General features: G+C 41.1%; 1 protein-coding gene across 1 annotated transcript; it reads right to left on the bottom strand.

Annotated features, from left to right (window-relative positions):
- Positions 1-4865: 4865 nt before the first annotated feature.
- Positions 4866-11667, bottom strand: HYD1 (C-8,7 sterol isomerase). The gene is made up of 4 exons (XM_087396509.1): positions 11516-11667; positions 6145-6291; positions 5921-6029; positions 4866-5303 (listed from the first exon to the last, which is right to left on the bottom strand). Exons 1-4 carry the CDS (start codon positions 11649-11651, stop codon positions 5048-5050), a joined length of 648 nt encoding a protein of 215 aa, XP_087252635.1. The 5' UTR covers positions 11652-11667; the 3' UTR covers positions 4866-5047.
- Between the last annotated feature and the right edge of the window lie 309 nt (positions 11668-11976).

Raw genomic sequence — 11976 nt, 5'->3', positions numbered from 1 at the left:
TGAAGAAGAGCAAGAATTGCCAAAAACACCCCAAGCAGAGCCACAGTAGCTCAGACGGTCTACTAGGGAAAGTAGACCTCCATCCATATTGACATATGCTCAAAAAGGCAAAGCAATTCAGGTTGAAACCACCAACTCTGCTCTTATGACTACCATCATGTGGCTACAGAAGAGCTAGTGTACTTCGAACATGCACTTCGAAGATGCAGTAGACAAGCCAGATTGGCAAACTGCTATGAATGAAGAAATGGATGCTTTGTATAAGAATAATACTTGGGAATTATGCAACCTTCCACCAGGAAAGAAAGCCATGGCAAACAACTGGGTATACAAAGTGAAGTACAATCCAGATGGAAGTATTCAAAGATACAAAGCTAGACTAGTTGCAAAAGGATTTGCACAGCAATATGGTCAGGATTATGATGAGACTTATGCTCCAGTAGCAAAGATGGATTCCATATGGTCTTGATATCACTAGCGACACTCAGAATGTGTACCAGCTCAATGTCAAGAATGCATTTCTGAAGGTTATCTAGACGAGGAAGTCTACATGCAACAACCAGCAGGTTATGTTGAACCAGGAAAGGAGAATAAGGTTTGCCATCTCAAGAAAAGTCTCTACGGCTTCAAGCAAGCACCCAGAAGTTGGTACAACAGAATCGACAAGTATTTTGCTAATCTAGGATACCAGAAGTCTAATGCGGATCATACTCTCTACTACAAAGTTCAAGGGGAAGACATCACTATTGCACTTTTGTATGTAGATGATCTGATTGTGACCAGAAGCAAGGATAGCTTCATCAGAAAACTAAAACAAGACTTATCTGTAGAGTTCAACACGAAAGATCTTGGACTTATGCACTATTGTCTTGGAATTGAGTTCTGAAAAGATTCAGATAGCACATTCATGAGTCAGCTCAAGTATGTTGACAGTCTCCTGAAGAAGTTTCATATGGCAAATTGCAAGATTGCAGCCACTCCCATGGAACAGAGTTTGAAACTTACTAAAGATTCAAAAAAGCCTACAGTCAATGATAGGTACTACAGGCAGCTCATTGGATCTCTTATATATCTGACTATCACACGACCAGATATTTGTCATGCACTAAGCTCACTAGCACAGTTTATGGCAAATCCAAAACAGTCTCATTGGAATGTAGCCAAAAAATTCTTGAGATACATCAGAGGTACAAGATAGTTTGGGATAGAATACAGAAGAAGTCATCCACGGTTGCATGGATACTGTGACAATGACTATGCCGGAGATCATGAGACCAAGAGATCAACACATGGATATGCATTTTTCCTTTGTCAAGATGCTATATCATGGTTCTCAAACCAACTGTTTCTTTGTCTTCGACTGAAGTAGAATATAGGGCACTCACTACAAGTGCATGTGAGGCTATATGGCTCAGAAGACTATTGTCAGAAATAGATTACTTTGATGAGTCAAAGCCAACAACAATATACTATGATAATCAAATCGCCTCAAGCATTGGCTAAGAATCCAGTATATCACTCCAAGACAAAGCATATTGATGTCAGAGAGCACTTCATCAGAGAAAGAGTGTTACTTGGTGACATCACACTATAGTATTGTGATAGCAAAGAGAATATTGTAGACATCTTTACCAAACCATGGTAAAGAGCTTTTCGAGAAACACCGACTAGCTCTTGGTTTGACGCAGAGGAAGGACATTCCCAATAAAGGGGTGTGATTGAATGTAATGCTCAGTCCTTCTTTGATTCCTCAGAATCATCATGTTGAGGGAAGGCCTATTTCATGATGTTGATCTTGAGGAAAGGTGTTGAGAGTTCACACTCAACATCATGTGATCATCTGTGCATGGCACCATCACGCTCAACATCATGTGATCATGTGTGCATAGCACCATCATGTGATCATATGTCCATAGCACTAACCCAATAGAGTACTATAAAGGAAAGGGTTAGATGCCCTAACCCTAACCCTAAATGGGTTTGTATATATTCTATATTTTTAACTAAATCTAGTGTACGGTTAGCCATTTGTGGTGTGCTCTCTAGCTGTGCCCTCTCTCCTCATCTCCACTCTTCTTCTCTCCCCTCTTCATGTTTTGTCAGGGTTGAGAATATTGGCAGGAGCTTCCCCATGAACTCAAGAAACCCCAATGATAAATTCCCTTCCTTTGTAGCCTTGTAGCCCGCAAAATATTATATGTTCTCCTTCAAGCTAGCATCTCCTCACAATCCTTTTCACCCTCTTCATATGAAGTGTTCATCCTCTATCTTCCAAGTATAAATTACTCTGTCACCAAATTTGAGCAAGCAATCTTTAGAAGCAACAAGTCATTAGTTTCTCATACTATTACAGATTTTCCTTGATTCCAACAATTTGACTTGAACCAATTAACCAACTCCGCACAAGGGGGGCAATACATTTATAACCTTGGCTCCCCCTTCCATAACAATGTGCGACTCCAAATCACACAATCTCAATAATCCATTTGTCTTAGGTACCATAAGAGATATTAGTTATGCCTATAATTTAATTCCTCATGTAAAGAGAGCTTCTAAATTATTTCATAATTGTCTCTCATTGACTCTTTTTGAAGTTCCAAATGCTTGCAAAATAGACACCAGAGGCTAATAAAAATTCTCCCTTTAGCATAAATCCACTGGAGTATTTGCTTTATGCGACATTGCAATCCCCAATTGTGAACCCCACACCTAACCCATGTGAGTGAGTCCTAACCTATCCATCCCAATCAATTGGCTCTAGCAAACCCTATTGCAAAACTCATCTTAACCTTGCACAATAATCCCAAAACATCACCATATTTGAATGAACCTTATCAAAGCATCCACTTACAAAGTACAACTTCCTTTAATTTTCATGACAAAAGACTTGCAAAGGGATCTTGATGAACTCATTCCTTCAAGGAACGCAACATTATATAACCTTCTATCATTGGAGACTTGTGCATTTCTAACGTATAGGCCTACATACCATTATCTCTAAGCATTGGAATAAGCTTTTATGTAACTAGAGTTTTTCTAGAATCCACTGACAATAATATGGACCTACATTATCCTCTAGCATGATAGCAATGATTCTCCATGTATGCAAATTTGTACTTGATCTAGTGCTACAAAGTGGGCAAGCCAAACATATGGTCAAGAAAATGAAAAGCAACATGGTATAACTTTTAGCATGTCTCTAAGACTTGCGAATTTAGGCAAACTCTTGCATGACAATGTTTTTACAAAATTTTAAAACACAACTTGTTAAATTTACATAATGCTCAATAGCATTGACAACCCCACACAACTAGCTATCTATCCACGTCACTCCATTCATGGTGTTCACATCATCAACTAAAGCACGTCATTCGTGTCCATTTGATGAATCCCATTTAAGGGGTGCTTTTGCTAAACTTGCCTCCTAAGAATACACATTAGAAAGTGCATTTCGATGCTCACCTTGAATAGGATTGGAGTCTTGGACTACCAATTAAACGCATAGCCATTTAAATAGTTGTGATCTTTAGGGTATGCTTTGAGCATGAAAATAAGGCATCTTCAACAAGCTCAACCTCCTTGCTATGATTTTTTTGGTCTTTACCAATGAAAAGATTCAAGCAACTCAAGACATGCAAAAGATAAAATTACTTTTGTGTTGCAGCAAGTTGTATGCGTAAAGTATTTGTCCCTTGCCAACCCTTCAAAGGTTGCACCCAAGAAGAATTAACATTGTACAACCATGCTAAAACCATAAAAGATATTTTCCAAGCTTTGCAATACTGAGATTTCACAATATCAACTCACGTCATGGGAAGATTGGATCAAATAAAAATATCACATACTCCCAATATTTGCCAATAAAGAAGAATCAATTAAAAGAACATTTAGCAGTTAGGTTATGTTAGTGAGCTTAATATAACTAGTTCTCTTGAGTTAGAGTTAACCTTAAAATAAAAAATACATCCCCATTGGTAACCCATTATTTTATGCACTAAGTGGTCTTAAATAAAACTTTTAAGATATTTTTTATACAAAATGGTTTCTCTCATCGATCCAAAGTCAACTCTTTAGAGTTAAGGTCACAATGGATTCTTATTTTCAAGCTTTCAAACGAGTACCCATGTTGTATAGTTCCTCGTTGTTCTTGACCATGAAATTTTCTTAGTAAGAATCTTGCTTTAAGTATCATTCCCACTGCTCACCCTTAAGTTAACCAGTAAACTTTCACATTCCAACTTTCTCTTCTTAAAAGTCCTCAAAGTACCTCTTTTGAAGGGGTTAAATTTACATACATTTTTAACGGGCAGTGAGGAGATTTAACTTAACTACAGTTTAAAAATGCTAATGGGAATGCACACTAATGTGGACACTCCGTTAAGAGTCTTAACTAGTGCTCCCCAACTTGTAATGGGAATAGGCCCTATCATCAGAAATTATATAAGAATATCATGCTAACACCAAAAAGACATTTCCCAAGCTTTGTGATATATTTCAGCATATCAGAATAGATTAAGATCACCCTTAACGTACACAATCCTAATTATTTTAAAAGTTCTTCCCAGCAGCGAGCATGCTTTTAGCCCAATAGACCTTACACCCTAGTACATGAAAACACGACGTCTAGATGCAATACTCAGCCTGTAGACAAGAAAACCACCTAGAATACGAAGTAATGGACCATCAAGCTAACTGAGTAGAAATATACACACACAGGAGCAGGAGTGGAAGGGACAGCATATTGAAGCGATGTTTCATGACAGCCAGCATATTGAAGCGATGTTTCATGACAGTGTAAACAACAGAGATGCCAATTCTCGAAGACTGAAGAATTTCCCAAATTTGGTACCCACAATTGCTTACAAAATCTTGATACTGCTTAAAATTCGAAATTCTAAAGAGCAGCTTCACAATGGGCTAGCAATGCTGTGCCCTTTAAAGTTCCGACATGGTTAGAAAATGAACTCTCTCCACAGACCCTCAGAAAAGAAGCCCAGGTGTAAGGACTGCTTCAGGAGACCTTTAATTCAGTCCATTGTCATAGGTCTTATCTTTTCTTGCTTTTCTTACTTTCAAATGCTTGAGTGATTTTCCTCCATGATCTAAAAGCAATCAACGAAGGGATGAAGACCCATATGGAGTTCATAAATACGTAATAAAACCAGTAATAGAATGGTCCAGCGGCATAATCATTGCCATCCAACCACGTTGTAGCAAAATAAACAATGCAACCATAGAGTTGACCCAAGCAGACTGCCAACTGCAGAGGATGCCTGTAAGATTTCCGTGTCACAATGGCATAACTGCACAAAAGATTTCAACATTAATTCCCTCTCTCTCTCTCTCTCTCTCTCTCTCTCTCTCTCTCTTTATAGATATATATATATATATATAGGACCTATTGGAAAAGAATAGAAACGTTACATAGGGGAATGGTTAAAGCTCAGACACCGGCCCTAGCACGCCCTTTGCTTCAGCCCACTGAGGCTTGTATGAGTTCCTATTTTTTGGTGTACTTTGTCCATAAGCCCGTGAAGCCTCCCGAGGACGTTAATATATCTTTCTTTCTTCCTTTCTTTCTCTCTTCTCTCACACACATACACAACATTTAGGCTGCTTCCTTAGGGTAATGATAAGAATTACAACGACAAATAGGAACTAGAAACAACATGCTCTTCATCAAACCTTGGTCGAATATGCCTACAGAGACCGCAGCACCTAATGAAAAAGCATCTCAACGACCAACTGAACTTTGATCCATACTTAGCTGTCCTGCTTTACTGATAGAAATGATTAAATTGGGAAGATCGTGTAACAATAGGTCAATTTCATCAAAATTAAAGTTGGACAACCCATAGAGCAACTTGAGAAAATCAAGCATGCATGCAACATCCAGTAGTACTTAAAAAGCATCACATACATTGCAAGAAGGCAAGCTGGTCCTTCAAGGACGGAGGTGATTCCTTCAACAACTACAACTGCGGAGTCCCTAGAAGCATATCTGGAATCACCCTTAGCATATTCTTTCCCTGTAAAAGGCCATAAAGTGTGAATATTACTTTGCAAGGAAAACTCAAAAAAATCAGCCAACAAAATGGTGAAAAAACAACAGTCAGAGATGCATTCAAGAGAGTGAGTACTTACAGACTTCAGCCAAGAAAACGGGTGAAGTTTTTCTAATTAAGTCAGTGGAAAACACAAAATACCCTTCAAGGATCATATGAGTAAGGCCCGTAAATGCCCACCAACAGATGAGAAGTCGTTCAATACCAAGTAAATGGCGACATCGCCCTGAAAAACAGTCAAACGTTCGAATTTTGAAGAGATCTGAACCTAGCAGTACAAAATCACCTGCAAGTTCTTATTTTTAATTATAATTTCTAACAATTGACTGCAAATAGCATGCACCACATAAAAAATGTCTGACCTGGATCACCCTGAGCATGAGAATTTACAGCTTTAGCATCCTACACCAAAATCTGTGGTAAACATTGTGCGTCATTACAATTATATTACTCATCAGATTTGCCAGTGTTAGAAAATACCCAACAGAGGGTACGCACAGCGGAAGACTTATAGTAATGCCCAGGAGCTCACACAGTGTGCGGTGTGGGGTGTGGAATCACAAACTTCTTTACTTATGTGCATTCAATAGATGTGCAGACTCATCAATAGACAATGAGCCAGCCAGATAGAGAAACCACCAAAATATATATTTCCGTCCAAAACTATGGACACAATACAAGAGAAAGAGATCCAAAGTCCCACCAATGGTGTGGTCCTATGATCTTACCACAAGGTCCTTCTCCTATCAGCTGGCTATCTCTAGACTCGAGCCCGCGTGCTCCACCTCGAGCGTCTGTAGACTTTCCGTCTAGTGTGTTCTTCTCCACCTTACTGCCTGTGAATCAGCCTAGGTGGGCAGCCCCTGCCAAGCTTTTTCTGCAGCACACAGATCCCTGTTCCACTGCTCCAACCTGGTTGTGAATGGCTGCTCCAGAAGATGATCTCAGCAACCTTCTGCCCTAGAAGACAGTCTAGGTTCAGCCTCTCCCTGAGCTAAGTCTGCAGCACCTCAGCACAGTTCACCTCCTGGTCATAGGCCCAACTGCTGCTGCTCTGCTGCTCCTTCCTGCTCCCTGAAGTGCTGCTAGGCTGGATGTGAAATGAGGCCACAAGCCTCTCCTTTTATAGGGCTCAAGGCCCCCTTGAACCAACCGACCAGCCAGCCCTAAATGGGCCGACTGGCTGGTCTGTAGCAGCCCTAACCAACCGACCAGTTGGTTGGCTGCCTATCCAGCCCTATTTAGGGCCCTTTGCTGGCCCTTTGTTCCATGCAGGGTCCAGCCCCTTTGCTGCTGCTGTCCTGCCACCTGCCAGCCCTGCTTGCAGGCCATAGACCTGCCCATATACTTTGCCAAGGACCCCGTCATGCAAGCACCTCTGCCAGGCCCTTCTACAGCGCTGTACAGTTCCGTACATTGCTGATGTCATCGCGCCTTCCATAGGGTCCTGCTGCAGTCCACTGAGTGCCTCATGCCAGGCCTGATCCAAGACACTATGTCCCCGCCATCTTCCTGCACATGAGCTGCTCCTGATGCAGCCTTTCATCCTTGGGATACCCCACCAACCATGAATGCTCCAGATCTGTCCCAGATCCACACATCCAGGTAATCTCTCTTTGGGCACATCCTGCCCTAGGTCTCCCTCCCCCACGCTCTCCTCATTTGGGGGCTTACAGATGGGGAGGTGACCTTTCCAACAGCCAGGTCGTCTGATAGGGGGCTAGGCAACTGGCCAGTCGGCCCCTTTTCAGCCCAAACCAAACCCCCCTGTGCAGCCTATATAAGGGACTGCCAGGGGGTTCAATAGGTCTGCTGTTCCTGCCCTTTGTGGCCCTTCCTTGCAGCCCTCCATGCTGCCATCCTGCAGCCTAATCAGTCACCCATTATCCCTCCCCCTTGTTGGATCATAGAGAAAGCAATGAGGCACAACGAACAAATCTTTATTCATGAGTGGTTACATATATAGGCAACTGCCTCCATGTTGGTAGATCCCAGATCCACAATCATCTCAATGATTATCTCAATCAGTCACCTCCTATGATCACTCACACATCACACCAACCTGACAAACCTAACTGCCAAGTCACTAGAGCCTTCTAGCACACCTACACTCACACACTCCTTGCATAGGACTCCAAGCCCATAGACACACACACACACACATCAATTTGCCCTTCATTCCCCCCCACAAATTGATGACCTCATCCCTCAGCAGTAGTACACAGGATGCTCCATGGCTGGCCCATCATCATGTGGCAACACACATGGCCCCAACCTGTGACTCACTCTTAGGATTCTTGGTTTACAACTGGGAGATAGACAATGACTATGTATGGAAAGCCCAATGGGTCCAACAAGGGAAAATCTCAAAAGACTAACAATCATTTAAGGATGGACTATCCATGGCAGAGAACCATTATTGACCTCACACACACATAACTTAGAAAACATATGGATCCTCACCCTTGTCAGAATAGACTTGGGTGTTGTAAGCAGTGAGAGCTTTAACATTCTCTGGTTCTTCTTATTATTCAGTCTCTGCTTCTTCAACAAGGCTGGCTGAACATCTCTTCTTTGCATAACATTTCTTTTTAAAGTGTCCAGGTTTGCCACAAAATTTACATTTCATTTTACTCTTTCCCTTGAAGTTGCTTTTGGCCAAATATGCCCCTTCTTTGAAGTCCCTTCTTCATTTGATCTTCCTTTCCTCTTCCAAGAGAAATGCTTCAATTTCCACCATACTTATTTCTGGTATATTGGTGAGTGTGGTTACAATTGTGCCATATTCTTTAGTTAGACTTCTAAGTAAGATGGCAATTATAATATCTTCATCAAGATTAAACTTGATGCCAGATAACTGTGTGAAAATGTTTTCATTGAATTTAGATGTGAAGAGATGGATTCTCCTCTATCCAATTTTAAATCAAAGAACTTGATAAGCAAGCTAAACTTAGTGCATCTCCCCTGTGCTCCAAAAACATGCTCAAGATGAGTCCATGCAGCATGAGCAGTCTCACATCCATCAATGTGGTGGATAAAAGAATCACTCAAACCAAGAGCAATTATGGCTAGTGCTTTTTCATCTTTAGGAAGCCTTGAAGCTTCTCCTTCCCTAGCTACAGGTTTAGTTTCTTTTCCATTAGCTACCTTCCATATTCCCTTTTTCATGAGGATAAATTTCAGTTTGGTTTGCCAAGTGTGAATTATCTCAATCAGTCACCTCCTATGATCACTCACACATCACACCAACTTGACATACCTAACTGCCAAGTCACTAGAACCTTCCAGCACACCTACACTCACACACTCCTTGCATAGGACTCCAAGCCCATAGACACACACACATACACACACAAATCAATTTGTCCTTCACCCCTCACACTCATATGTACCCCCATGTCCTCATATGGGAGCTCACAGATGGGGGACATTGACTTCCAACATTTCTGTAATGATATACTTATATATAACAAATCCAAAGAGGTGCACCTGATGCATGTAAAGCAAGTTCTACAAGTATTAAGGACACATCAACTCTTTGCCAAAGCAAGCATATGTACATTCATGGCAAGTGATGTGAAGTATCTTGGTCATATTGTCAACAGCAGTGGAATTATAGAGGACCACAATAAGATCAATTGTGTAAGAGAATGACCATGCACTAAGAAGATCATTCAATTAAGGGGTTTCCTTGGGCTTGCCTCTTTCCATAGGAGGTTCATCAAGCATTTTGCTCGAATTGCCACACCTCTTACTGACGAACTAAAAAGGAGGCCTTTTTCTGGAGAGAGATTGCAAAAAAGAGTTTCCAAGACTTGAGGAATGCCTTGACATCAGCTCCTATCCTTGTCTGTCCAAACTTCTCTCAGAAATTTACCATTGAAGCTGATGCAAGTGGTAGAGGCATGGAGGCTGGCCTAAAACAAGGTCATGGCTAATATATACCTTTGTAAGACTAGAATAATATATCCAATCATACAAATTCAGATTTTTATTGTTCTAAAGTCCAAAATTCTATAATGAAAATAAAAGAGAAAGCGAAAGAGAAGTAAAATGAGCTAGCAAACCGCCCCCCCTTTTAAAAAAGAGAAAAGAAAAACAAAAGGTAGACATACCTAGCAAGCAAAGCAACGCTTATGTCGCCTCCAATGCCAAAGCATAAGCAGCTATACTGGGTTTCTAAAGACCCGCAGTGTCTCTTGGGCAAACCCAGTGCTTACTAAAACACATCAATTAAACAAAAGGAAAAGATAACAAGAAATAAAGAAGAAAGGACGAAGGTGACTAAGCAAAAACAAACAAACTAATCAAGAAACAAATCAAGAAGGTGACTTCTGACATCTCTCGTTGGTTATTATAGCTTATGAGAGTCGTGATAAAGAGCTGAAATACCAGCTCATTGGTACCATGACAGGATTTTCCATGTTGAAATTTCAGTGCTGGTGCTGCAGGAGCTGCATTCTTCTCCCTTGGCTGGTCAGACAGGGTTGTTCAAGACCTATGAGAGACTGAAGCAAAGTTTCTATTGGAAGGGACTTGGGAAGGATGTTTATAACTACGTGCAAAGCTGTAAGCCCTATCAGCAGAGCCAATAATTGAATCTCAGTCCAGCTGGTTTGCTCCAACCATTACCCATTCCAGGGGGGAAAAGGGTTTTATCACGGGGTTGCCTGTGACTACTGCTTTGTTAAGCAATGTAACGATAATATGATCGCAGATCAGACCTGCAGGGAATCTCTTTTTTTTTTCATGAAGAAGCAGGGAATCTATTTTGAGGAGAGAGATCATGTGTTTCTCAGGCTCCACAAGCCCCGATATGCTCCTTTGAAGGGGAACACTAATAACAAGCTTGCCCACAAGTATTATGGCCCATAAAAAGTTTTGAAGAGATTGTGAAGTGGCTTACCAGTTGGAACTGCCTGTCTTACAAGTACTCTTGTCACGTGTCAAGGCCTTGACATCAACGTTTTTTAATCCTGCCAAGAAATAGTTGGCTGGATTGTGCTATGGTTTTAATTATCTCTACGTACAAGGAGGCTCAGCAATTTCTTATCGTGGACAAAATTTGCATAGTCTACACATATTGATATTGTAAAATGGCTTCACTTGGGTAGTCCTCCGACAGGCCATCATAGCAAATATCAAGGAAGCTACCGTTGTAGAGTAAAAAATATGTTGGGCATTTATAGAAAATGAAATATTGACACACGTCAATGTATCTGGTGTTGCCTCTCGAGTCAGTCTTAGGTGTTCACTCTCTCCAGACCTGCAATGAGAATGTCATCTAGAATGCAAATGTATTACCCCTCCCTAGTAAAAGCATATGGAGGTAGAAGTAAACAAGTTGACAAACCTACTCAGCAAACCCCATTGCTGATTTAAGTGTCATTTGCCCAACAGTTTTTGAGCATTCTAATTTAGAGTGAAACATTTGCAAGAAAGTAACGCACCTGACCAAAACCATGCAATAGAGACCACTGTCAAGCTGGCCAACCCATACACTGACAGAATGTGTGTTATTGACAAGAAGTTGGGAACGAAACCAGGGAGCTGGAGGCTTTGAGGGACATAAGGATGTTGCACCATCTTCTTTTCCTTGGCAAATCCTGAAATTTCACAACCCCCACTTAGCGTCTCGTTATTAACTGGCTTCTTCCCTGATATCAACACTAAAATTTGTGCCATACAAGTAAATTTTCCTTTTAAGAATAGCGCATCTGTGCAAGAGCTGGTCGTGAGACGTCACAAACAGAGAGCCTAAATCTTAAGCGCTGGAACGACAATATCTTGCAGGGATGGGCAATTGTTAGAGGACGATCCGTTCGACCTCCCCATAGTTTAGAGTTGATGATCAGAGACGATTGAGCTAGTTGATTACAAAGAGAGAAGCAAGCGCGACAACAATAGATAA

Source organism: Dipteris shenzhenensis, chromosome 25 (genome assembly GCF_047967505.1).
Source record: "Dipteris shenzhenensis isolate YYH24624 ecotype China chromosome 25, Dip_SZ_1.0, whole genome shotgun sequence".
Taxonomy (NCBI): Eukaryota; Viridiplantae; Streptophyta; class Polypodiopsida; order Gleicheniales; family Dipteridaceae; genus Dipteris; species Dipteris shenzhenensis.
Note: the sequence above shows the minus strand (reverse complement) of the source record. Positions and strands in the feature narration are given on the sequence as shown.

Excerpts from the sequence above, each read along its gene's own strand:
- HYD1 (XM_087396509.1), bottom strand. The coding sequence starts at position 11,651 with ATGGTGCAACATCCTTATGTCCCTCAAAGCCTCCAGCTCCCTGGTTTC. Across the intron at positions 6,292-11,515 it reads TATTGCATGGTTTTGGTCAG|GGCGATGTCGCCATTTACTT; the intron begins GTGCGTTACTTT and ends ACTGTTTTTCAG. Across the intron at positions 5,304-5,920 it reads CCAGCTTGCCTTCTTGCAAT|TTATGCCATTGTGACACGGA; the intron begins GTATGTGATGCT and ends TCTTTTGTGCAG.